Here is a 25279-nt window from a genome sequence, read left to right on the forward strand (position 1 = left end):
TATTGGGAGTTGGGTTTCATGAAGGAGAAGGCTGTCGTCTATCTCAGGGGAGTGGTGTTATTTGGGGGGAAAAGGGAGAAGGGGGGGGGGAGGAGTCAAGTTCCATTGCAGGCTTGACGCGGAAAATCATCTCATTGAAACTGGATGAAATTAATTTAGGAGTTGACACATTTATTGCATGCTTAGCTCTCAACAGCTGCCTTGCATCGTAGGCATCACCACCCGAGGTGGCGACAGATTAGGTAATGCCGAAGCCGTAAGACGCGTGACGAGGACGCGTCGGAGAATCCGTGACCCCACCTCAAAGCGCGAGGTCACATGACATGGAACCCACGTCAAACGTTGCCGCAGGCAGGCCAAAAGGGTGCCAGACCCACGGCCCCACTGTCCTGCAGATCTCCTGCTTGGCGCTCGAGCTTTTGCTTTTGTCGTTCCCTTCTTCTGTTGTTTCGCAGGCTGTCCTGCATCACCCCCAACCACTCTCACTATGAACAACGAACAATTCCGCCAACTCCTGCTCTCCAAGAGCTCCAATTCTTCGTCATCTAGCAAAGATGGCACCTCCTCAACCCCATCATCATCAACCGCACGCCCCCTAGCGCTAGGTTCGAAACTCCGGCCTAGCATCCCCATGACCCCGCGACCCGGCAGCACCGCATCCGCGCGCATCGACTTCGCCAAACAGCTTGCCGAGCGCAACCAAGCCTTCGAGCAACAAACACAAAAACAACAGATGAAATTCAAAGCCAGCGCGCCAAAGGGGGTAAAATTTGCCCCAGGCTACGTCGACCGCGCTAAGCAGAGACAGGAAGAAGAGGACGAGCGGGTGCGACGGATCAGGGCGCTAGAGGAGTCGTACAAGAAGGGGGAGATCGACAGGGAGACGTACGAGAAGTTGCAGGTGGAGATTGCAGGCGGGGATTTGGAGACGACGGGGTTGGTGAAGGGGTTGGATTATAAGTTGTTGGAGAGAATACGGAGGGGGGAGGATGTTTGGGGGGGTAACAAGGATAAGGGGAAGGAGGAGAAGGAGGGGGGGCAGGAAGAAGAACAGCCCGAGGATGATGCCGACGCGATCCTGGAGCAGCTCGAGTCGACCGAGGTGAAGGCCATTACCAGGGAGAAGACACAGAAGAAGGGACAATTCGCCACGACGGGTCTCGTGCCTGGCCAAAAGCGAACGCGTAACCAGATCCTGGCTGAGTTCAAGGCGCAGCGGGAGGCCGCCAAGGCGAAACAACAATCTAGTCTTGGGTCACGGTTCAAGAAGATTGGCGAGCAGAAAACACCAGGGACAAGGATAGAGCGCGACAGCAAGGGGCGGGAGGTGTTGATTATCATTGACGAGGATGGCCATGAGAGGCGAAAAGTACGGAAGCTGGATACCCAGGAGGAGCGGGAGGAGGATGAGCGTACGCGCCTAGAGAGGGAGAAGGAGAGGGAAGCCCTGGCCTCGGGCAAGGTGCTCGGTATGGAGGTGCCGGAGTACTATCGAAGGCAGCAGGAGGAGAAAAAGGAGGAGGAGGAAGATGGGGAGATTAACATATTTGACGACGTTGGGTCGGATTACGATCCATTGGCAGAGTTAGAGGGCTCGGGTGACGAATCTGGAGAAGACAAGGAAGAGAAGAAACGCAAAGAGCCCAAAGAGACGGAAAAGAAGGAAGCTTCGGAAGAACCCAAAGCCCCTCCCCCCCCACGGAATTACTTCAAAGACTCCAAGTCGGAGCTCCTTTCTCGAGAAGAATACAAAGCGCCATCACTCGACGACCCCGCCTTCCTGGCGGCCCTGCGCAAAGCCAAAGCGGCTGGTCTTCTCGAAAAGAAAGAGGAAGAGCGCAAGGCGGCCGAGAGAGAGGAGCGCCTGCGCAAGAAGTTGGAGGAGCTGCATCGCGACGACGAGGACTTGGACCTGGGTTTTGGTTCGAGTCGGCTGGAGGACGATGCCGATATGGAGGAGGGCCACGTCAAGTTATCTGCGTGGGATGAAGATGATGATGATGACGATGATGGGGCTGGAGGGGGAGGGAAGAAAGGGAAGAGGAAGAGGGGCAAGAAGAAGATGGATAAGAATAAGTTTGAGGATGTCATGAAGGTGATTCAGCAGAGGAAGGCATCCGGTTAGACGGAAACTAGCATCTAAGCAAAGAATATATGAATGAGTAATGTCCCATCAAGCGCAACAAAACCTCGTGTCTTTTTGTGACTAAACAAGATCAGCTGCCAAAGGGTGGCCATTCATCCCATGCAAGCTGGTGCTCTATAGATGGCGGTTTAGTGTGGAGCTGCGCCGACGCTCTGGATCCAACGGCTCCAGCGGCTCCAGCGGCTCCAGCGGCTCCAACGGCTCCAACGGCTCCCCCGCTCTCAGGGCCCTCAGCAGCTGGAAGGGGCGTATAAAAGTGGCCCTCCTGTTTCATGTGAGCTGTCGATCCCCAACCATCTCACTCACCCAGCTCATCATCGAGACGGTTATTTTGAGCTTGCTCGTTCCAGCTGCGATTTTGAGCCGGGAAGGGTTCATTTTGCATCACTACGATCCACGCGGTTGCTATCAAGCCGTAGCTACCCCCCTCATCGACTCACCGCTCTCATTCATTCACCATTCACCCCTCATCGAATACTGAATCACCATGGGCACTGTGGAAGAAGACCAGAGAATTCCGGTCTGGCTGGACTGTGACCCAGGTCATGATGTAAGTAACGGATAACGGTTTTATTTCTTCAAAAACATAATTTTATATGTCCCCTTCGGCTCTTAGCTGGTGGTGATTTGTTGGGATGCTGGCTTCCGGTCTCTCGTTGGCAATGGGAAGGGGTTACCATCAGGAATATTCAAAGCTGATAACCATCACCATCTATGTCATTTTCAATCTTACCTTGAACTCTTGTGCTAACTCATTCCCTTCCCCCCCTCCTCTCCCAGGACACCTTCGCCATCCTCTTAGCCGCCTATCACCCAGCCATCCGCATCCTCGGCGTTTCGACCGTGTTTGGAAATGCTTCTCTGGAGTAAGCCTTCTCACCTCTCATCCCCTCTTCATACCCATGCCCATACCCATACCCATACCCATTCCCATACCCATTCCCATACCCATTCCCTTCCCCCTACACTTACCCATACCTCTCTATCCAAACCTACCTCTAACTAACCAACCACCACCCCTCCTCCCTCAAAGAAAAACCACAAACAACGCCCTCTCCATCTTAACCGCCATCCATAAAGCCGATTCCATCCCCGTCTACATCGGCTCCCCGCACGCCCTCACCCGTCCCCCGCTCCCCGCACCAACCGACATCCACGGCGACTCCGGCCTCGACGGCACCTCTCTTTTGCCCAAACCCAAGGTCTCAGCACGTACCTCCCCGCCTGCTATCGACGCCGCCTATGCAGCCCTCAAGGCCTGCAAGCCCGGCACCGCGTGGGTAGTCGCCACAGGGGCGTTTACCAACATCGCAAAGCTGTTTATGACGTACCCCGATTTAATTGGGCATATCAGGGGGTTGTCCCTTATGGGCGGCGCGTTGGGAGGGGGTTTTACGGACGCAGTGCTGGGCGTCGTAGATGGGGTTCCCAGGGCGGGGAACTGGACGCAGTACGCCGAGTTTAACGTCCTTGCCGACCCGGAGGCGGCCGCCTTTATCTTTGGAAACAAGGAACTAGCTGCCAAGACGACGCTCATACCCCTGGATGTGTCACATCTCGTTCTGACGACCTCGACCGTCCGGGATCTGTTGTTATACGGTCGTGAAGGCGTCGAGAAACGCCATCCGATGGGCGGCTCCCCTTCCCCAACAACGCCCACCCCAAGCCCCGAGGGGGCCAGACTCCAAGGCAAAACCCCCCTGCGCACAATGCTCGTCGAACTCCTCCTCTTCTTCGCAAAAACTTACGCCGAAGTCTTCTCCATCACCGAAGGCCCCCCACTCCACGACCCTCTCGCCGTGGCTGCGGTCCTCACCGGACTAAGCGAGACACACCCCCACCTGAAGGAGCACGAGATCCCGTTTATCGAGCACGATCCCTCTATCACAGAACCGGGGCTGGCGCAGCCGGAGAGATATGAGGTGAGCGTGGTCACGGAGGGGTCGTACGAGGATGCGCTTTTGAGGGGAGCCAGGACGGGGCAGATTGTAGCGAAGAAGTTGCCTCCGGGTACGCCGGGGGTGAGAATTCCGAGGAGACTGGATGTGGCGCTGTTTTGGGAAGTTTTGGAGGAGTGTGTACAGAGGGCGGATGAGGCTGTTGCGAGGGCTGAGGAAGGGGGCAAAGCTGAATAATAGAAGAAGGATGGAGGATGGAGGTTGCATGCAATGGAGTATACCCATGGGATATACAACATGGTGATTTAGTGGTATTGGCGTAATGCCACGTCTCAACTTAAATCAATCAGTCCCATTTCAATTATATTGAATCTTAACCGAAGGGATATATATATATATATATATATCACCACGAATGGCCGCCCTATCCCTGACTTACCCAAGTAAAAAAATCGACACCCCAACGCCAAACGCCGTCCATAACCCTGCCCTCCCATTAGAAATCTACCATCCTACTAACATAACTCCCCCCCCCCTCTCCCCCCACCCCCCTACTCCTCGTCATCCGGCAACTCCTCCACCACCTTCTCAACCATCTCAATCAGCTCATCAATGTCCGGTCGTTCACTCGGCTCGACCCTCAAACACCTCCTAACCACCTCCCGAATAGGCTCGCTAATCCTATACTCCTCTGCCCTCCCGTTCGCCCCCTGGCCCTGCCCGCCCCCAATCTGCTTCCCCTTCCCCTTACCCCCCGCCGCTCCCGGCCCCTCATCCGGAAATCGCCAATCCCCACTCATCACACACATGGACAGACTCCCGCCCGTCTCGTCGCTGCGCATTTCGAACGGGGATTTGCCCACCAGACAGGCGTACAGCGTGCAGCCGAGGGACCAGATGTCGACTTTGGTGTCGATGACGGAGCCGGTTTTGACGTCAAAGAGCTCGGGGGCGCGGTAGGGCATGGTGCTGTGTTCGGCGGCAATATCTTGGGTGGCGATGGCTAGCGAGCGAGAGGTGATGGGGAGCGGGGACTCGGCGATCGAGCCCAGGTCCATGATTATTGGGTCGGTGCCGGAGTCAGATATCATGATGTTTGCTGGAGTGCGTGTTAGCCAGTCTTGGCGGCGTATGTTTGGGCAGTCGAAGACCTACCAGGCTTGATATCCCGATGTGCATAACTCCTGACCTGCCCGGGCGCCGGAGCCGGCATCCTCTCATCCTCCGTCATTAGCGGCTTCTGCTGCTCATTCTCGTCCTCCTCCTCATCCTCCCGTCCAGCACTCTGCCCGCCCTTGCCCTTCCCCTTCCCCTTCCCCTTCCCCCTGCTAGGTACCTCCATCCTCTCAGCTTGCCCGCCCGTCGCCCCCTGGCCCCCCAGTCCCGGACCCCGATACTGATGCATATCTCTCAGCGCCTTACACACCCCCAGAAACAAGCACATCAGCCTCTTCTCAGGGAACCGCGTGTGGTTGACCAGATTTGCGTTAATCATGTCCTGCAAGTTGCCCCTCCTGTAGTACGGCAGCAAAACATAAACAGTCTTGCTCTCCTCGCCGCCGCCCCGCTCCGTGGCGATGGCGTAGTCGACTGCGTGGATGATGCCCTTGCTGTGGGCGAAGAGCTTGTAGGCTTCGACCTCGCGCATGGCTTGCGCGACGGACTCGGCGCCGAAGGGACAGCGGATTTTCTTGAGGGCGAAGAGCTCAGAGGAAGAGGTGTCTTGGACTAGGTAGACGTAGGAGAAGCCGCCCTGGCAAGCACATGTTAATTGTTTGCTTGATTCGTTGTGTGTGTGGGGCGTATGTGTAGATGGTAAAGGGTAGGGACATACCTCGCCCAACAGCCGGAGAATCTTCAGACTACGACTGTTCACCTTGAGTGTGGGCGAGCTGGGGAAACAGCTGAGGCAGCCGCTCAGGGAGGAGAGCAGATCGAGAACGACTTGGGCCATGGTCGCGGCTGCTAGGTTGCTTTGTTTTCGATTAATGCGTTCGATATCGATGATGTTCTGGCGCGAAGCGCATCGATCGATAATCAATTGTCCGTCTTCGGGCCGGCGACTGGTGACTGTCGTAGCACAACCGTCCAGATCTCAGTTTAATCCAAACCCAAACACCTTTGAGGTCCTCGAAAGTAGCGCACAGAGCACAAATCAAAACTCAGCTCGAGATATCCCGAGAACAATCGCGGGAAGCCAAGAAGAAGAAAGGAAAAAGAAAAAAAATTTTGCAAGCCTCTCAAGAAGCAATCTGTCCGAACGGCGAGCTGATGTAGTGAGGTGGATGAAGGGCTTCAGAATTGTGGCCATGCCCGCTGGCTCAGCCTCCCCATGAAGCCGCCAAGAAAAGGTACCCCCTGTCTTCATCTCGACCACTGACAGGGGCTGAATCAGCGTGAGAAGTGGGGCGGCCGTTTGGTGCGACGTTGCCGCTGGGAACGCTGGGCATAGTGAAGCCTAACCTTCGAACGGTGGAATGAAAAGGAACAGGATGTCGCTGTGGTGACGTTGGATATCAACATTAACAACCAAGAATCACATGATACAGGTGATTATTCGATATCCATAGTCTTTGATCAATTACTTGTACTTAGTTTGTCTAGGTAGGTAGGTTGGGTATTACGGAGTAGAACCGTACCCTTCCTTGCTTCATAACTCTCCTCCATCCATTATTTATGTGTATAGGAACAATACTACCCCTACGTATATACCTCGGTAGTACTCTATTCCTCCCCAATCATCACCAAGCATTCACGCCCCCTTCGCTGTCATCCCCTTCTTTCGGAAAAGCAGCTCTAGAAACAGACTAAAACTGAATACACGCCGAACGAAACAAAGAAAGAAACTGATCCTAGCAATTACAACAGTCCTAGCAATACTACTACCAAATAAAACAGGAGGTTATTTTTTTTTTCTTGCCGTTTCCCTTCTTTCCTTTCTCCCATACCATAACTACACACAACTGGATATCAACCACACTTCCTCAACGACTTCACCATAAACATCCCACACACATCAACTCTTCAACATCCCAACAACCCCATCCGACACACTCCTCACCCTCTCCCCACTTCCTTCATCATCCTCTTTGCTCACAGCCCCTCTCCTCTTCCTCCCAACGGCAACCTGCAACCCGCCAAAGCACATTCCCCAGACACAGCCCAGACAGCAGACGTCCTACCGCCAGAGCGTGGCAAACTTGCTTCCATGACCATTACCATGACGTCTCTGATTCTCTTGTTGTTGTTTTTCATGTTGATGTTGATGTTGATGTTGTTGTTGTTGTTGTTGTTGTCCTCCCTCCGAAGAGCTCCTCATGTGGGTATGTTGGAATGGGTATGAGGGGCGCCTCACCATCCGTAACGGCCGACGAACGGGGTACGTAGAGGAGGAAGAGTAGGCAGAAGAGGGGGTAACAGTCGGGGGGGTTTGGGGAGGTACATGAGCTGTTTTTCGGACTCTTCCCGTTGGAGGTGTCGAAGCTGCTGAGCGCGCATGCGGTGATGCCGACATCCATGGACACGACCACACCGGGGGCACATCTTCCCCTTCTCCTTCTTCTTCTCCTCCCCATTTCCAGCCCCATTCCCCCGCCGTATGTCCACCGCCCTAGCCCTCCTCAAGAGCGAAACCTTCCCATCCCCAACTCTCTCCCTCGCACCATCCTGCCCAACATTCAAGCCACACCTCCTTCCTCAAAAGGCGTCCTCAAACGGGCAGTCCACACTGTCATGCCCATCACGCTCACACAGAGCGCACCACTTGCTCGCATCCACAACCCCCGACTCCTTGCCCGCCACGGGCCCATTGTCATGAGGGTTGGGCAGCTGCCTGAGCCCGGTGCCCGCGGCACTGGAGCTTCCGGCCGTGGATGAGGCCGGCTTAGCCGCAGCCGGACGCATGGGGGACAGCGGGGCAGGCTTAGCAGAGGGATCATCCTCGATCCCGAGCGTGTCCGAGTCGCCCGCCGTGCTGGACGCTCCGCCACGGGTACGGACCGGCAAGGTAAGCGTATCCCTATTGCTGGAGAAGGAGGTAGCATCCTGCTTGTCCAGCGCCGCGCGCTGCGGGCCCTTGTCGCCAAAAACGTTCGTGCAAGAGAGGATGTCGTGGCCGGAGGTCTCGCAGATCTCGCACCAGAGCGTGCTATGATCGGTGGCAGTGCTGTAGGTGTCGCTCTCGAGGGTGTCAAGCCCGCCGTTGGCGTTGGCCTTGCTACCCGCGCGGCCTGCGGCCTGGGCACTGGTGCCGCCCTCCTGGGATGAGGAGGAGGGCCCAACGACCGTAGCACGGGAGTCACGGATCGAGGAGCGGTCACGCTCATGCCTTGCGGCCTGACCACGCCGCAGCTGCTCCAGCTCGCGTTCGAGCTCCTCCTCGCGGGCAGTCTTACTCTCCAGAAGCGCGCGCAGCTCAGCAACCTCCCGTTCCAGCCTCTCCCTCGCAAGGCGATCATCGATCGACGCGCTCTGGCCAGCCGCATTCTGCGCCAGCGCGCGATCAGCCCCTTCCCCGCCCGGCACCGAGTCGCGACTGAGAGAGTGGATGATGGCTTTGAGGCCCCTGATCTCATCCTCTTTCTGCTCCAGCTCCTTGGACACGGACCCGTTGCCGGCGACGGAAGCTTTCTCGCGCTCTCGCCGGAGCTCGGCGCGCGTTCGCTCAACCTCACCCCGGAGGAACTCGACCTCACCACGGGCCTCGGCCTCGCCGCGCCGGGCGTCCTCCAGACCCTCCTCCAGCTCCTGGACCAACTCCTCCAACTGCTTGAGCTGCGCCGCGACGGTATCCACATCCGCGGTCCTCTCCTGGAGTTCGCGGATCTCTTCCATCAGCTCCTCGATCCGCTTCTCGTAGACACGCTCCGTCTCGGCGCTGGCCATCTCGAGCGTGTCAATCGTGCTGCGGAAGTCGGCACGATGCGCGTCGAATTCGGCCGTCAGCATGGCGATCTTGTCGTTCTTCTCGCGAATCAGCGCTTTCAGCTGGCTGACGTCCTTGTCGTCGAGGCTGTTGCGACGCTGCTGGACCGGAGGGCCCTCCGAGTTCTCGATGATGCCTTGCAGCTCGTTAAGACTGGCTTCCATCTCGGCCAGCGTCTGGGCCTGTTCTCTAAGTTGACGGTCGCGGTCTTCCAGCTCGGCGCGGAGCCGCTCGATCTCGTCTTCGGCGGTCGTGTGGGTACCGGCCTGCGACGTCGACCTCGAGGCAGGCCTAACCTTGAGGGCGAACGACGACGGCCCGCCATACCCGCCGTTCGACCCGCGCGGTGTGCCCTCGTCGTCGGTAAGACTCGGCTGTGATACTGTTCCCAGCACTGAGGCGCTCCGCGGACCGATGCTCATGCTTCCCTTGCGTGTATGACTTGGGGTAACACGCTTGTTGGGATCTCCTGCCGAGCTGCGGACGCTCTGGCTGAACTTGCTGGTCGAGGTCGGGCTACCGAAGCGGGACGGCGTCGGAGTGGCCTTCGGGGCCGTAGTTATCGAGGGACGCGAGGGGGCCGGCGAGGTAAGTCGGCGAACGGGTGATTCAGGGCGTTGCAGGCCGCCTGAGGGACGGACTTTCTTGCCGATCGGGCTCTGCGAGCGGCCGGGCCCCAGGGACTGGCTGAACTTGGAAGCGATACCGGATGCCTTCAAGCCACCGCCTGTTGGGCTGATGGGGTATGAGGTCGCGGGCGCGACGGGCGGTGGATCCCGCTTGATGGCCTTGGACAGCGGCAGGAAGATGCCCGAGCCGGGCTGTGCCGTGGTAAAGTAGTAGACACTGTACGCGTCAGCATGCCGAAGTCTCCCTAGAGACCGGTTTCCAGCTTACCCATCAACGTCACCGCTATTCTTGCCGCGCGAGGCAAACTCGGGGTGCAGCTCGACACCGCAAAAGATGCCCTTGCGGCCCGTGACAGGGCCGATAAAGCGGACAGTGCCCAACATGTTGCCGGGCACCTCGACAGTGTCGCCAATGGTGACGGGGTCATCGGCGGCCGACGCCCCAGCACCGACGGCGGAATAGCGGCCGCCAGCTCCAGCGGCCGGGGAGATGGGAGTGGGCATGTCGCTGGTCAGCACAGACTTGATGGGGTACGTGTCCGAGTCATCGGGGATGGCTGCCAGCGTCGAGGGGGTAAGGGCGGCGTAGGAGCCCTTACGCGAGAGCGCCGGCGGCGCCAGGCGCGAGGAGTGCGAGGGAGCGTGTGAGGACGACGTGGTGGTGTTGAGAGAGCTGGCGTTGGCGTTGGCGTTGCTGGGAGCGGGAAACGCCGAGTATACGGATAAGGCGGGCGATGCTGCTCGTATCAATGTGGATGGCGTTGCTGATGATGCTGCGTGTGCCGTGTACAGCTGGTTGAGGTTTGGCGTCGACGCTGTGACGATGCCGCGGCGTCCCGGGCGACGCGATAATGTGTGTCGTGTGGTACTGGCGTATGTTGATGTTGCGGTTGACGGCGGCACTGAAGGCAGCGGGAGGGTCGAGGTAAGGGAAGTCGAGGTTGAGGCCGTGGCCGTTGCTGTGGAGCTCATCTTTTGGGCCAAGATTCTCCAACCCGCCAATCAATTCGATCAAATCATCCAAACACCGCCTGCTCTTTTTGTTTACCCACTGTGTACACGCCCCGCTCCAGGGTCAGGACCCCACTGGGTTCCCCTAGACTTCCGGGTTTTGCTGGGTTTGTGTTCTGCGGCAGCTTGCGTTCCAACTCGCTTCGGACCCTAGCTCTCCACTCAGCATCCACTGGCGGGGGGGCTTCTCAACCCCACCAATCCGGAGCCGCTGGTCTGCCGTCAGTTAATTCGCCAGGCGCGCGCTGGGCAGCCACTGGGCAGCCACGTTTGTCAATCTCGTCCCGATGACTGGCCGAGATGCCGCGGGCAAAGCGAAAGCGTCTCGGTGAGAGAGTGGGATGGAACGGTGGGAACGAAGAGCTGTCAAAAGCCGGCAGTCGCTGTCGCTGATCGGCCAGATCGCTAGGTAGGTGACAGAAACACGGCATAAACCAGCAGCGCTGTTTCTTTGCTTGCTGTCTCACTAAAAAAAAAAGGAAAAAAAGGAAAAAAAAGGAAAAAAAAAGAAAAGCAAAAAAAGGTGATCCCTGACTCTGGAACGGGCGCTGGTTCATGCAGCTAGTAGGGCCAAGGAGAACAAAGCCCGTGATGCTGTTTTGGTGTCGGTGGTGTGCTGGTGGCCTGTCTCGTCGGTCGAAGCGGGGTGGTGATGTCGACGGGCAGCAAGCTAAAGCTCGATCTATAAGGCGCCTGACTAACAATAAGGTAGAAATGCAGGGGCGGGATGGGATAGTTTGAGTCTCGTTTTCTTGGAGACAGCAACGAATTCTTGGAAGATAGAAAAGAGGAGACGTCGATGGTGGCCAGCGAGGACGAAAAATAAGGTGGTAACGAGCAGTGGTATCGAACGAGCGGTCCGGGTCAGGTCAACATGCGACGATATTTGCGTTTGAGCGAAATGAATGAGCGACTTCTTGAAAGTGTCTACTCTCTTTGCTTGGGCATCATCAAGAGATCGAAGGGAGAAACGAAGACCGGGCTACAGGGCATCACAACAACAGACGACAGACGCCCAATCCCTCAGGCATACAGCATGCGGTCATCCGGCCCGTTCTTATTTCTTCCCCGCGGAAAACTGCTCCCCCTTGCATCTTCAGTATCAAGCAACAGACCGCCAACCCCGCCGTTGTGTCCCCGAGCTGGGGTCAGCCACCTTCGGCTGAGTTAAAATCCTGTTTCAACGCTGGGCTTGTGCGCACAGAGCTCTCGTCCAATCTCTAACTACAAGTATACACATCTGTAGGTACAGACCGGTTGGTTTCATACACTTCCACAGCGGTGGGCATTGACTGGTAGGAGGATGCCATCCAATCTCGTGCCGCCGCTATCGGGCCCAGCTGCTGCGGAATGCTCCTTTCGGGCTTCGGCTGATGCACGACAGCCGAATGCATCGTCGCGGCGACAAGCCGGCAGGGTAACTGGCCCATTCAACACGTGAAACGTTGACCATGACGCGATTGCCCCTGCGTCTTACAGATCTAGTCCAACACAGAAGAGTTGTGTTTGCCAAACGCTTCGAGAAGAAGCATCAGAACGAACGTTCAGAGCTACTGGTAGGTTGCCATCGAGACAGCTGTCGTCTGGATACCTTAGCCTGGGATGGCCAGAGCTCCTAAGCTATCCAACCTGGAACCGGCTGTGTGGCTTCCGATGAAACCTTTCTCAAGTTCACCTTTATTTATATCGCAAGAAGCCGACGTGAGCAAAACAATGCGTATCTAGGAGTTCTCAAACCTGTTTAGAAACACTCATATGCAGGTGCAGTAACAACTTGATAGATTTGGGACTGAAACATGTCCTTCATGCATTGCAGCATTGGGATTTGGGACCTTCATCCCTAACTATCCGCACTTGTTGCTATGGAAGCTGGACATGTTTTTTAGGGCTACATCCTATGGTCCTCAACCCTTCAAGGAACGACACTTTGCTCGAGACTTGCAGATCGCGCAGCGCTTCTGGGGTTGAAGCGCTCCGAAGATAACAAACACCGGAACGCAGATATTGATCCGCGGCCTGCTTTCCCTTGGAGTTACCGGGCCGACTTGGCTAGAGTCTTCTTAGCGTAGCTTCGTTGTTTAATCCGTATGAACCATCCGACATCTTTATGGCATCGACCTGTTGAACCTAGCATCGATACCCCTGAGACCAGATGTTGTCGAGCTTTCCGTCCTGTTGGCCGGTGTTGATGAATGCAGGAAACTGTCTGATAACCGAGTCGTCCTCGGCAAGAATGTACCGTTTTGTCGAGCGGCAACTGGTGGACCACGTTCCCAGGGGCGTCAGTTTGAGCTCAGAGTGAGCTGAGCATGCTTCCATTTAGGGTTATAGTTTCTTGACAGTCGTGTTTCGCCTCTCTCACGAAGGCGACCTAGGCTCCGGCTGGATAATATCATCGCTATTCACCGGCCTGCTCCCATCATTCAACACCATGGCCTCGCGATGCCGATGTCTCCTCTGCTCCTCCGCTGTCCGCGCTGCCGCCTCCAGCGACCGCATCACCGCATTGGCGTGCTCCTGCAGGTTATTCAGCGTAAAATTGCCCGACATGACCACGCTGAGCCGGTACGCCTCGTTATCCCCCACCTCGCTGTCTATCGGCGACAGCACGGGCTCCAACAGACCTGCCTTTTCGAGCGCCGCGCGCCCGGAGCGCGAGGTCCTCAGAACGGCGACGATGTCTGTGATGCGGTTGTTACGGACTTCGTTGTACTGGCTGAAATTTTTCAAGCGTTCTTCGGGGGTTGAACCCCAGTTCTGTTTGGCGAGCCACTTCTCGACGAACTTGGCTTTGACGAGCTTTTCGCAGTCGTAGCAGTTGATGAGTTGGGAGATGAACATGAGGCAGAGCTTCTCTGTCATGTCGCGCAGCGGGTAGTCGTCCCAGTTGGGGTCGTTGAGAACTTCTTGTTCGGGGTCGAGGGAAAGCTCGAGAGAGCGGACGAGTGCGGAGTAAGCTTTGAAGCAATGGAGACGTTCGAGGCTCTCTGGGGAAAGTCAGTCGTCTGCGACCCGGTAACACTGCTGAGGAGACTCACGCTGATCCGTAATAATCGCAAGCGCCCTCAGGTTCTTTATCCGCTCGTCATAATCCGGCCTCGTGATGCCCCAAAGTAGCATATCAACCGTCTCCTTATCGTTTACGGCCCTGTCGCACACGATCTTGGCCGCCGTCTCACGGATCGCATAGTTGTAGTGTCCCAGCAGTGTCTCCAGCGTACTCAGCTTGAGGGCGTCCTCCGTCTCCTGCGTGATGTACTGCGTCTTGGGCTGCTGCGGCTTGATCTCAGCCTCGTCGCGCCATTTCTTCAGGAGATAGCGAGAGGCGATGACCCATGTGACGACGTTGATCGCCAGCGCGCCAAAGAGGAAGCGCTCATCACGAATGAGCTTCTTTAGCCAAAACATGCTGTGATGCGGGCTGGCCCAGGTGAGGTTGAGCAAGGCATCTAGGGGGTTTTTGTTAACTTCCCTCGAGCGTGGGCGTTCAGGATGGCGAACGACACAAACGAGGACCCTGGAAGACTGACGAATGCCAAGAATCTCCAAGGTCTTCCCCCCCCCCTCTTCCCTTCCCCACCCCCCGCTGCAGTTTCTGCCCATCCTCACCGCTAAAATTTTGAGGTCAAGCACAGTGGGGCCGTGCGATAAGATAAGCGCAAGCAAAGCGCCCAGAAGCCCAAAAATCTTGCTGCTGCGCAACAGATTGAGAGTAACCACTGACCTGCATCCATCTCCCCAATTTCGCACCTTTCTACGGCCAATCGTCAACAATCATGGCCGGATCACAGCTCAAGAGGCTCAAGGCCTCGCTGCGCGAGCAGGGCCTCATTGGTCCGCAAAAGTCGAAGAAGCAGAAGCGCCAAAATGCCAACGACCCCAAGGCGCAGGAGAAGCGTCTGCAGAAGGCCGAGGCTCTCAAGAGCATCCGCGAGCAATTCAATCCCTTCCAGTTCAAGACCAACGCGAGGGGCCCAAAATTTGAGGTCACAACCAACAAGCCGACCGATAAGAATGGCATGGTCATTAAGGGCCGGCCGGAGTTGTCCCGGGCGAGGAGCGAAGAGAAGGTGCGTCCTTCTTGAGCTTGACAAAGGTCTGTGAACAATTGCTGACCAACTCAGCGTCGCCAAACTATCCTCGTCGAGATGCAGCGGCGCAATAAGGTCGGCGGCATCATTGACCGGCGTTTCGGCGAGGGCGACCCGAACCTTTCCGTGGAGGACAAGATGATCGAGCGCTACACCCAGGAGGCGCTGCGGGCCCACAAGAAGAAGGGCATGTTCGATCTGGAGGACGACGACGAGGCTCGCCTGACCCATATGGGCAAGCCACTGTTCGACGACGACGAAGCGCCGAAAGAGGACTTTTCCGAGGACGACCTGCCATCTGGCGACGAGTCCGACACTACGCGGGCCGAGCGGCGTGCGCTGAAGCGCCAGCGCCTTGCTGAGGCTATGGAGGGGCTGGAGGATGAGGCCGGGCAGCCGGAGCGGAAGAAGACCAGGAAGGAGATCTACGAGGAGATTATTGCCAAGTCGAAGATGTACAAGGCTGTATGTGGAAATGGACTGCTTTTATCTAGTCTGCATTGCTGACAACGCGCAGGAACGGCAAGCGATCAAGGAGGAAAACAACGAGCTCCGGATGGAGGTCGACCAAGAGCTCCCCGAGGTCCAGCAGCTACTCTACCAGATCAAGAAGCCCGAGACCGAGAAGAAGGAGGCCCCAGTGCCCATCATCGCCGGCAAAGAGAAAACGGTCGTCGACAAAGAATACGATATCCGGCTCAAGCAGCTCGCCATGGACAAGCGTGCGCAGCCGGCCGAACCGGTCAAGACCGAAGAGGAGAAGGCGGCTGAAGCGGCTAAGAAACTCCAGGAGCTGGAGGAGAAGCGTCTGAAGCGCATGCGTGGCGAGCCCGTCTCGGATGATGAGGAGAGCGAGAGTGAAGAGGACAAGGGGAAGAAGGATAAGAAGGACAACGCTGTTGATCCTCTTAATGCCGAGGAGTCCGAGGATGAGTTCGGTCTCGGTAAGGGCGTCAAGTACAAGCCAACAGCCACCGAGCTGGGTCTCGACGACGAAGACGACTTCCTGATCGACGACGACCTTGTGGCGAGCGGTTCCGAATTGGAATTTGACAGCGAGGATTTTTCGGATGTGGAGAGCGATGAGGAGGAAGGGAGCTCAGAGTCTAAGGAAGATGAAGAGGACGATGAGTTCATCAAGGGCATCTTGACAGAAGCCGAGCAACAAGAAGCTGTCTTCCAGCAGCCGAAGCAAGGCGACGACGAGAACGGGATACCGTATACGTTCCCTTGTCCGCAGTCTCACGAGGAGATGCTCAACGTCGTCAAGGGCATCGAGGTCACGAAGCTGCCGACTGTCGTCCAGCGGATCCGTGCCCTCCATCACCCCAAGCTGGATGCGAAGAACAAGGAGAGGCTAGGAAATTTCTCCCAGGTCCTCATCCACCACATCGCCTACCTGGGCGACCGCTTCCAGCCGCACTGGTTCCCGACTCTGGAGCAGCTGAGCCGCCACGTCCACTCGCTGGCAAAGACGTTCCCGATTGAGGTAGCCAAGGCGTACCGCATGCGCATCCAGGAGATGGAGGAGCATCGGCCGCTTGCGCCCACTGTCGGCGACCTGGTGATCCTGACCGCCATCGGCACGACCTTCCCGACCTCGGACCACTTCCATCAGGTCTGCACTCCGGCGATGCTGGCCATCGCCAGGTATCTCGGTCAAAAGGTTCCTGCTGCGCTCTCTGACTTCGCCGTCGGCATCTACCTGTCCATCCTGGCTCTTCAATACCAGGACTTTGCGAAGCGCTACGTTCCCGAGATGATGAACTTCCTTCTCAACACCCTCTGCGCTCTCGCCCCAGAGAGGGCCAAGTCCAAGCTGGGCAACTTCCCGGTGCACGAGCCGCCGGCGGGCATCCGCATCAAGGATGCCACCAACACTCCCATCCGCCAGCTCAACTGCGGCGACTGCTTGCGCAAGGACGAGCTCTCCCCAGCCGAGACCTCCTCCCTGCAGATCGCCATCCTCTCCACAGCAACCGCCATCCTCAAGTCCGCAGCCGACACCTGGCACAAGCTCCCCGCGTTCATCGAATCCTTCCAGCCCGCTCTCTCCGTCGCCCAGCATCTCCTCACCAAACCTAATGCCTCTCATCTACCATCCTCTCTAACGTCCAAATTGAACGACCTCGCCTCCCACCTCTCCCGCCTGCTCCAACTCTCTCGCCTCTCGCGTCGTCCCCTCGAACTGCACCACCACCGACCCCTGGCCATCAAGACCTACATTCCCAAGTTCGAAGACGACTTCGACCCGGACAAGCACTACGACCCGAACCGGGAGCGCGCCGAGCTGGCCAAGCTCAAGGCGGAGCACAAGCGGGAGCGGAAGGGCGCGCTGCGCGAGCTGCGCAAAGATGCGCAGTTTATCAGGAGAGAACAGCTGCGCATCAAGAAGGAGAAGGACGAGGCGTACGAGAAGAAGTTCAAGCGCATTATTGCGGAGATTCAGAACGAAGAGGGAAGGGCGGCCAACGAGTATGCGAGGGAGAAGGCCGCGAGGAAGAGGAAGAGGTGAGAGTGAGGGTAAGGTGGGAGGGGTTGTTTTCTTTTTGTTGGTTGGGGGTTTGGTTGGGTTGGGGAAATGGGGATCATTATATATATATATATATATATATAAAATATGGGATGTGTTGTGGAAGGCTAGAGAGAGAATAATCAGTCATCAATAAAGTACTTGTCTGACAGTTTGGATTCGCATGGCTACACTTGATATACTTTGTCTGGCATCATAACTGGGGAAGGCAGTTGGTCGAGTTTGTACGTTGACCTTTGCTTGCACTCACAGCAGACAGAAAACTATTAGACTCAAGGTGAGCGTAAAAGGTGACTTTGAAGGTGTTTTTCATACTTCTCTTGATATCGGTATCTTCGACTTTGTGGGCCTCATGTCTGGATGTCTCGTCTGTTATTGTGCTCAATTTTTGATTTCCTCTTTCCCTGCCCTCGAAACTTTGATGGTGCCTTGAGTTGGCTCAACTCTATCCCCCCCCCCTTTTTTTTGTGGCAAATCTGGTATCTCATGGCTTTACTGACGGCGTATTTTGCAGATGATTCATGGTATGTTTGCGGACTTGAAACAAGACGCCTACAAGATTCGTATGAAACATTCTGTTAACACATAACGCAGTCATGATATGTTTCTCCCCTATCCTAATATAAGTGAGTGCCTCACACATCACTAGTGACACACAGCACATACTGCAGCAGGACAGAGCGATTTAGCCGAGCTGTTAGCACAAGACGATCTCAGGGGCAGCGGTGCTGCAATGATACACTGTCACATTTGGTCTAAAGTTGGAGAATAAAATGGATAGATTGGAAATAGAACTAAAGTTCAGGAAAGAAAAGAAAATCAAACAAACGGGGAAAAAAAGCGGGGGGGTTAAGTTCGCAGTAGGGCCTGTCGAATGTTTTTTTTTTTTTTAAATTAATGCAGAAAATTTGCTGGCAAAAAATCAGGCAACATGGGAGTTTTTCGCCAGCGCCAGTGTCTTCCTGGAGTCTGCGACAATAGGATTCAAACCAAGGTCCCTGTTGCTGTCACTACTGCTTGGTCCCCGGACTCTGTGGTACGTGCTTCATTGCTCAGGCCCTTCTTTTACTTCCCAAATTCTTTCCGTACATTCCAGCTTTTTTTTTTCCTTTCTTCTTTCTCCCGAAATTTATTTCCAAGGTCCACACAACAAACTCTTGAAGATTAAACCGTCTGCAACCGGCCGCACAAAATCTACGAAATTTGTCTGTTTCTCTTATTTTCTTCCGGTTATTTCTTCCGGTTTCCCCCCCCCCCCTCTCTTCCATCGGCCAAGCAAGGTTGAGAAGGGTTCGCTGCCATCCAGCTTTACCATACCTTACCCTACCTTGCTGCTGCTTGCCCCACCGACGCGTCACACGCGAAGGTCGCGTCACGTCACGAACCGAGTTGAGCGAAGAAACTCTTTCCAAACTCCTGAAATCATCACTGGCTTTCACTGGAGGCATTTCGTTCTCAGCAGTGACCGATTCAAGCATCCAAAAAAAAATCGAGGAAAATATTTTCTCGGTTCGATTGAGGATGACGAGTGTGTTTTCGTTGTAACACACTTGTCGCTCATCGCCAAGCCTGAATTCCAGCGCTCAGCCTTGAAGTTATCTATCCAACACTCACTCACTTACTCAACCCAAAATCTCAGCCTTCGAAGTCAACCAACTACGAACCAGATAACTCCCACTTAGCACTCACTAAAAACCGCAACCATGTCCGACCAAGCTGTCCCCATTGCAGCAGCCCCCTCGACTCCTCCCCCCACCACAGACCAACCCCCCAAACGCAAGCGCGGACGTCCCCCCCTCTCCCCTTCCAAGCGCAAGCCCAAGCCCCAGCCTACGGGCCGTCCCCGTGGCAGACCCAAGGGCAGCGGCGTTAAGAAGAGTAAGCCTGGGCCGGGAAGGCCACCTAAATCTGCCTTTACTACTACTACTACTGCTGCTGCTGCTGCTGCTGCTGCTGCTGCCATCACGGAAGGGGAGGAGGTACAGACGCCGACTAGCCCGAGGAAGACGAGGGGTCGCAACAGTGCTGGAGGTAATGGGGTAGGGAATGAAACGACAGGGGGGAGGGGGAGAGAAATCCAGGTGTGATACCGGTGAAGAGGGGGCGCGGCAGGCCGAGGAAAAATGAGGCGGCGTCGGTGGCTGCTGCCAATAAGACTGCTGCTACGACTACACCTGCAGCGGGGACAGTTGCGGCTGCGACAGCGGCGGGTGAGCAGCCTGTCAAGAGGAAGAGGGGGCGCCCGCCGAAGAATAGGCCAGCTGTTCCTGTTGCTGAACCGGCACCGGAGAAAGAGGAGGAGCTGGTGCCGCTGGTGCCGCTGGTGCCGCCTAAGGAGCCGGAGGATGAGGATGGGGAAGGGGAGATTGAGTAGGAGATTTAGTACTTTAGGGGATAGCCTTGATTTACGGGCTCATGATGAGGGGTTGGTTTGGAAGATTGAACGTTAGAGGTTTGGACGTTCTACAGAGCACGTTCTCCCCAGGAGAATCGGGGACGACGTTGGAGGAGGAAGTGAAAAACATGAAGCGGGCCGAATTTTCATTTCGTTTGGTTTTGCTGGTTTGACACGTCGATGGGAATGAACTGAAGAGTGGAGGGTAATATGAACATCAAGGTATCATACTTTCTCTTAGTTTTTGTGGTTTTGCCTTCTTTTTTTTTTTTTTTTTTTACTCTCTACTCTCTACGTTACATTACATTACGTTACAGAAGTTTTGCAGCTTTGACTGGAGTTGGGGGATCTGGAAGGCTCGGTCAACATATTACCTAGCAAGCAATGCAATAAAATGCAATTCAAGTTTGGTTGTTTTCCAGGTCGTTTGGGTTTCAAGGAGATAGGGGTTGTGTTGAGGTTCTGCTCTTTTGCCTAGGTAGGTTCACAAAGGAACAGGAGGAATAAGATTGGAATTTACCTGAGTTTTGCATGAAAACCTGCTGGTGCTTCCATGCTGTAATGGGCCCCATCCAACCAACCATACACCTAACCGACCATTTACTACTCACCCTCGACAACTCTGTCCGAATGGTCTAATGTCCAGTAACTGAGTTCACATGATATTAACCGAGTATATGCACTAACCAGAGCATGCCAAGACCATGTGGATGAAGGCGGCAGGAGCCAGGAGAGCTTTTCATTCGAAGTCTGGACCCGGCCTGGATGAGTTTTTTTGCTCTAGCAAGCGCCATCAGCTGGAATTCATCGCCTGCTCATCTCACTCATCATTTTTCGGCCTGAAGAAGGTGAGATTTTGTCGCCATATTTTTAACTCGGTGAACGGTTCTTCGACTGCCATGGCCAAGGGCACTGTGCTGGTGGCGAATCTGCGTTTCGAGTCCGTGATTTAAAGGGTTGAACCTGTGAGCTGGTGAAAGTTCAAAGGTTCACCGACTGAACAGAAAATCATAAAACACACGGAACCTTAAGTACAGAGGGGGGGGGAAAAAAAAAACATCACCAACTTCTCACGATGCCTCCGAAAAAGGGCAAGAATCAGCCCCCTCCAGCCCCAGCGGCATCTAAGTCCGGTAGCGGCGGCAGCAAAAAGGACGCCAAGAACAACAACAAGAATAATCAGGGGGGAGGCTCAAGTGAAGGTGACTTTATCATCTTCACCAACGACAAGAATCCAAAGGGGAAGAAGGGGGGTTCATCTTCATCCCAGGGAAACACCAACAACAAGCCCGGCAACCCCTCCAACAGCAACAACAACGGCAACAAACCCGGAAACACCGGAGAGCCAGACGGCCCTCCCCGCCCAACAGTCCGCCAACTCATCGGTGGCGCCTCCTGGACTGGAAAACTCCCTGTCAATCTGCTGAACGAGCACTGCCAGCGCCAAAGATGGGGAGACCCCGGAATACACCACTCACAAGCTCAAAGATGGCTCTTTCACAGTCTTCATCTCCCTCTCCTCGAAAAACCCCAAAACCGGCGAGGTGACCAAGCTGCCCCCTTTCAAGCTCCCCCCCTCGCACGCCCATCTGGTGGCGAAGCCCACCGCGATCGAGGCCAAGCACGCGGCGGCTACGTATGCGCTCTTTCGGGTGTGTAGTATGAAGAGTTTGCATATGATGCTGCCCCCGGATTATAGAGCGCTGTGGAAGGAGTTGGAGGGGATCAAGAGTCAGGATGTGAAGCAGGGGAGGGGATGGCTGTATGAGGGGGATCCGTTTGCTGCTTGGAGGGAACAGGAGGCTATCAAAGCTGCTGAGGAGAAGAAAAGGGAGGCGGAGAGGGCTGCTAAGGAAAAAGCAGCTGCTGAAAAGGCGGCGGGGGTTGTCCTACCCGTGAGGGAGGGGAGCTCGGGGAGGGGGGCGAGGGAGTGGGCGAATGTGCCGAAAATTGAAATGGGCAATCGAACAAGGCAACAGCTGGAGGATCTGTTGAGACGAGAAGCGGTGTGGAACCCGCATGGCGTTATCATGCCGGACACACAAAAGAGGGCGATCGTGGAGGAGTTCGCCGCGCTCGGGTTTAGGCAGAGTCACGTGGAAGAGGCGGTTGAGGAGTGCAAAGACAGGGAGGAGACGCTGGAGTGGTTGCTGGTACATATTCCCGAGGATGATCTGCCGCGGTGGGCGTTGCCGGAAAATTATACTGCTGGCGTGACGGTTGCGACGACTGACCTCAAGAAGGAAGGGATGATCAAGAGGCTGGCACAGTCCGGGTATTCGGCGGATTTGTGTCGGAAGATGTTGGATGCGAATGGAGGGGATGAGGGCAAGGCGGCTGAGGCGCTGCAGAGGCTGTTGTTGTCGAGTGGTGGTGAGGAGGGACGGGTTCAGCAAGAGGACCGAGTCCAGGATGAGGAGGGATGGGGCACGCCTGAGGAGCGCTGGGAAGAGGAGATGGCTACGCTGGAAGCCAGCTTCGGGGATCAGTACAAGCGGCTGTCGCCTGCGGTCTGCCAGATCCGTATTGACGGCGTGACGAACGGTAACCAGAGCAATGTTGAGACTTACCTCCAGTTCCGGCGGTCGCCGCAGTACCCGGCGCAGGTCATCCTCTCTATTGCAGCGCCGCTCCCGGCGTACATCAAGCTAAGCATCATCAAGAAGGCGCTTGCTTATGCGAGCGAGTCGCTTCGCGGGGAGGAGATGAAGATCTATTTCCTGGTCACCTGGATACAGGAGAATATCAACGAGGTCATCTCGCGTCCGGGGAGGTTGAGGGACGTCGCGGCTGTGTCGTCTGCGGCGGCAGAGGAGCCCGCATCGACGGCGAAGAAGGCGGCTAAGAGAAGGCCAAGGTTCCCCAGGCCGATTAACTGGACGCCTGACCCCCAGAGCAGAGCGGAATGGCTTGCGCGCGTGGAGACGCCGGCGTATAAGAAGATGCTTGCGGCCAGGGAGAGACTGCCGGCGTGGCAGGTCCAGGCGGAGGTTGTCAAGGCTGTTACGGAAAATCAGGTTACCATCATCTCGGGTGAGACGGGTTCTGGTAAGTCGACGCAGTCGGTGCAGTTTATCCTGGACGATCTCTACAATAAGGGGCTGGGCAAAGGAGCCAATATCATTGTCACCCAGCCGAGGAGGATCTCAGCCCTGGGTCTGGCCGACCGTGTGGCCGAGGAGAGATGCTCGCAGGTTGGCCAGGAGGTGGGCTACTCTATTCGTGGGGAGACCAAGACGAGTCCGGATACGAAGATCACCTTCGTCACGACGGGTGTTCTGCTTCGCAGGCTGCAGACTTCCGGAGGCAGAGTCGAGGATGTGGTCGCCTCGCTGGCCAACGTGAGCCATATCATAGTCGACGAGGTCCACGAACGCAGTTTAGACACCGACTTCCTGCTGAGCATCATCCGCGACGTGCTACGCAAGCGAAAAGACCTCAAGCTGATCCTCATGAGCGCCACCCTCGACGCGGCCTCCTTCCGCGACTACTTCACTGCCGACAGCAGTGACATCACCGTCGGCATGGTCGAGATCGCCGGCCGCACGTACCCCGTGCAAGACTACTACCTCGACGACGTCATCCGCATGACCGGCTTCTCTATCTCCAACCGGAACCACGACTACTACTACGACGATGACGGCTCCTCTACTCCTCCGTCGGAACCAGACCCTGTCAACAAAACCATCCAAAAACTCGGCGCCCGCATCAACTACGACCTGCTCGTCGAAGTCGTCAGGACCATCGACTCTGACTTAACATCCCGGAACTCTGCCGGAGGCATCCTTATCTTCCTCCCCGGCGTCGCAGAGATCACCCGCGCAGTCAACACCCTCCGCCCCCTCCCATCTCTCCACGTCCTCCCCCTTCACGCCTCCCTCGACACCCGCGACCAGCGCCGCGTGTTTTTACCCCCTCCCCCGGGAAAACGTAAAGTCATTGTCTCTACCAACGTCGCCGAGACCTCAATCACGATCGATGATATAGTAGCGGTCATCGACTCCGGTCGCGTCAAGGAGACCTCCTTCGACCCCGTCAGCGGGATGCGTCGTCTCGAAGAGACGTGGGCTTCCCGCGCGGCGTGTAAACAGCGGCGTGGTCGCGCGGGGCGTGTGCAGGCCGGGTGGTGCTACAAGCTCTACACGCGGGATGCCGAAGCAAAGATGCGCGAGCGCCCCGACCCGGAGATCCGCCGCGTCCCGCTGGAGCAGATCTGCCTTGCCGTGCGCGCGATGGGGATACGCGATGTGAGGGGGTTCCTAGCGCGTGCGCCGACTCCTCCGGAGGATAGTGCCGTCGAGGGGGCGGTAACCATGCTACAGAGGATGGGAGCGCTGGATGGAGAGGAGTTGACTGCGCTCGGGCAGCAGTTGGCGCTGATACCCGCTGATCTGAGGTGTGCCAAGCTGATGGTGTATGGAGCGATATTTGGGTGCTTGGATGAGTGTGTTTGTATAGCGGCTATACTGAGCACGAAGTCGCCTTTCCTTGCGCCCGTAGAGAAGAGGGAGGAGGCGAAGGCGGCCAGGGGAAGGTTTACACGGGGCGGGACGACGGCGTCAGATGGAGATTTGATGACGGATTTGAGGGCTTACCAGGAATGGGAAGCTATGATGGCGGGGGGCACGCCGCCGAGGAAGGTTAGGCAGTGGTGTGAGGAGAACTTTTTGAGCTGGGCTACGCTGAGCGATATTGCTGCTACGAGGGCGCAGTTTTATGAAGTTCTCCGGGAAATGGGGCTCGTTTCCTCCAGCGTTCCCCCCTCCTCCCCTTTGTCTTCTTCTTCTTCTTCTACCCAGTCGTCAACATCATCCCCCGGCCTGTTAAGAGCCCTCACCGCATCTGCCTTTACCCCGCAGATTTTGCGTATCTCGTTTCCGGACAAGAAATTTGCAACCTCTGTCTCGGGAGCAGTAGAGCTGGACCCCGAAGCGCGTACGATCAAGTACTTTGCTAAGGATGTTGGGCGCGTGTTTGTACATCCAAGCAGTGTGCTGTTCGATGCACAGGGTTTCGCGGGGCCGGGCGCCCAGTTCTTGAGTTATTTTACGATGGTGAGGACGAGTAAGATTTTTGTTAGGGAGTTAACACGTGAGTTTCCCCTTCCCCAAACCCCTTTTGTGGTTGCGTGTTTGTGCTAACGGGTTGAGCAATAGCGTTTAATGCGTATACCCTCCTGCTGTTTGCCGGCTCCATTGAGCTAGACACGCAGGGAAGAGGGTTAATTGTGGACGGATGGATAAGGCTGAGAGGATGGGCCAGGATTGGCGTATTGGTGTCGAGGCTCAGGGGGGTGATTGATCGGTTGATTGAGAGGAAAGTTGAGAATTTTGGGGGGAATGGGGGCAGTGAGGGGGAGGTGATTCGGTTGGTAACGAGGTTGGTTGAGTTAGATGGGTTGGATGCTTGAGTTCTTAGGGAAGGGAGTCATGGGAAGGGAGTCATGGGAAGGGAGTCATGGGAAGGGAGTCATGGTGAGGTGGGAGAGCCGGGATAATACTGATGGGTAGGTGGGTGGGGGGGGGGATAGGGGACAACGAAGTTTTGTCTGGATATCTGACGTATCTTATATGAATGGTATAGAATGATAGACAGATAGAAGGAGATGGATGATGGATGAGTTAGAGAGAGAGAGAGAGAGAGAGAGAGAGA

At 56.0% G+C, this 25279-nt stretch overlaps 7 protein-coding genes across 7 annotated transcripts; 4 read left to right on the top strand and 3 right to left on the bottom strand.

The window, feature by feature from the left end:
* Window positions 1-487: 487 nt before the first annotated feature.
* On the top strand, window positions 488-4281 carry CTHT_0053140 (uridine nucleosidase-like protein; the record flags this gene model as incomplete). The annotated part of the gene is made up of 4 exons (XM_006695589.1): window positions 488-2120; window positions 2221-2420; window positions 2927-3012; window positions 3180-4281. 4 exons carry the CDS (start codon window positions 488-490, stop codon window positions 4279-4281), a joined length of 3021 nt encoding a protein of 1006 aa, XP_006695652.1.
* A 314-nt stretch (window positions 4282-4595) lies between these two features.
* Window positions 4596-5998, bottom strand: CTHT_0053150 (serine/threonine-protein kinase-like protein; the record flags this gene model as incomplete). Its single annotated transcript, XM_006695590.1, has 3 exons — window positions 4596-5143; window positions 5200-5797; window positions 5879-5998. The coding sequence occupies 3 exons, from the start codon at window positions 5996-5998 to the stop codon at window positions 4596-4598; spliced, it is 1266 nt and encodes a 421-aa protein (XP_006695653.1).
* A 1742-nt stretch (window positions 5999-7740) lies between these two features.
* Window positions 7741-10569, bottom strand: CTHT_0053160 (putative nuclear fusion protein; the record flags this gene model as incomplete). Its single annotated transcript, XM_006695591.1, has 2 exons — window positions 7741-9814; window positions 9866-10569. 2 exons carry the CDS (start codon window positions 10567-10569, stop codon window positions 7741-7743), a joined length of 2778 nt encoding a protein of 925 aa, XP_006695654.1.
* A 2397-nt stretch (window positions 10570-12966) lies between these two features.
* CTHT_0053170 (uncharacterized protein) lies at window positions 12967-14016 on the bottom strand (the record flags this gene model as incomplete). The annotated part of the gene is made up of 2 exons (XM_006695592.1): window positions 12967-13595; window positions 13647-14016. The coding sequence occupies 2 exons, from the start codon at window positions 14014-14016 to the stop codon at window positions 12967-12969; spliced, it is 999 nt and encodes a 332-aa protein (XP_006695655.1).
* Window positions 14017-14384: 368 nt separating this feature from the next.
* On the top strand, window positions 14385-17214 carry CTHT_0053180 (uncharacterized protein; the record flags this gene model as incomplete). The annotated part of the gene is made up of 3 exons (XM_006695593.1): window positions 14385-14678; window positions 14733-15164; window positions 15217-17214. The coding sequence occupies 3 exons, from the start codon at window positions 14385-14387 to the stop codon at window positions 17212-17214; spliced, it is 2724 nt and encodes a 907-aa protein (XP_006695656.1).
* Window positions 17215-18935: 1721 nt separating this feature from the next.
* CTHT_0053190 (uncharacterized protein) lies at window positions 18936-19606 on the top strand (the record flags this gene model as incomplete). Its single annotated transcript, XM_006695594.1, has 2 exons — window positions 18936-19263; window positions 19413-19606. 2 exons carry the CDS (start codon window positions 18936-18938, stop codon window positions 19604-19606), a joined length of 522 nt encoding a protein of 173 aa, XP_006695657.1.
* A 1096-nt stretch (window positions 19607-20702) lies between these two features.
* Window positions 20703-25037, top strand: CTHT_0053200 (RNA helicase-like protein; the record flags this gene model as incomplete). Its single annotated transcript, XM_006695595.1, has 3 exons — window positions 20703-21041; window positions 21109-24718; window positions 24784-25037. 3 exons carry the CDS (start codon window positions 20703-20705, stop codon window positions 25035-25037), a joined length of 4203 nt encoding a protein of 1400 aa, XP_006695658.1.
* Between the last annotated feature and the right edge of the window lie 242 nt (window positions 25038-25279).

This window comes from Thermochaetoides thermophila (genome assembly GCF_000221225.1).
Source record: "Thermochaetoides thermophila DSM 1495 unplaced genomic scaffold scf7180000011820, whole genome shotgun sequence".
Classification (NCBI taxonomy): Eukaryota; Fungi; Ascomycota; class Sordariomycetes; order Sordariales; family Chaetomiaceae; genus Thermochaetoides; species Thermochaetoides thermophila.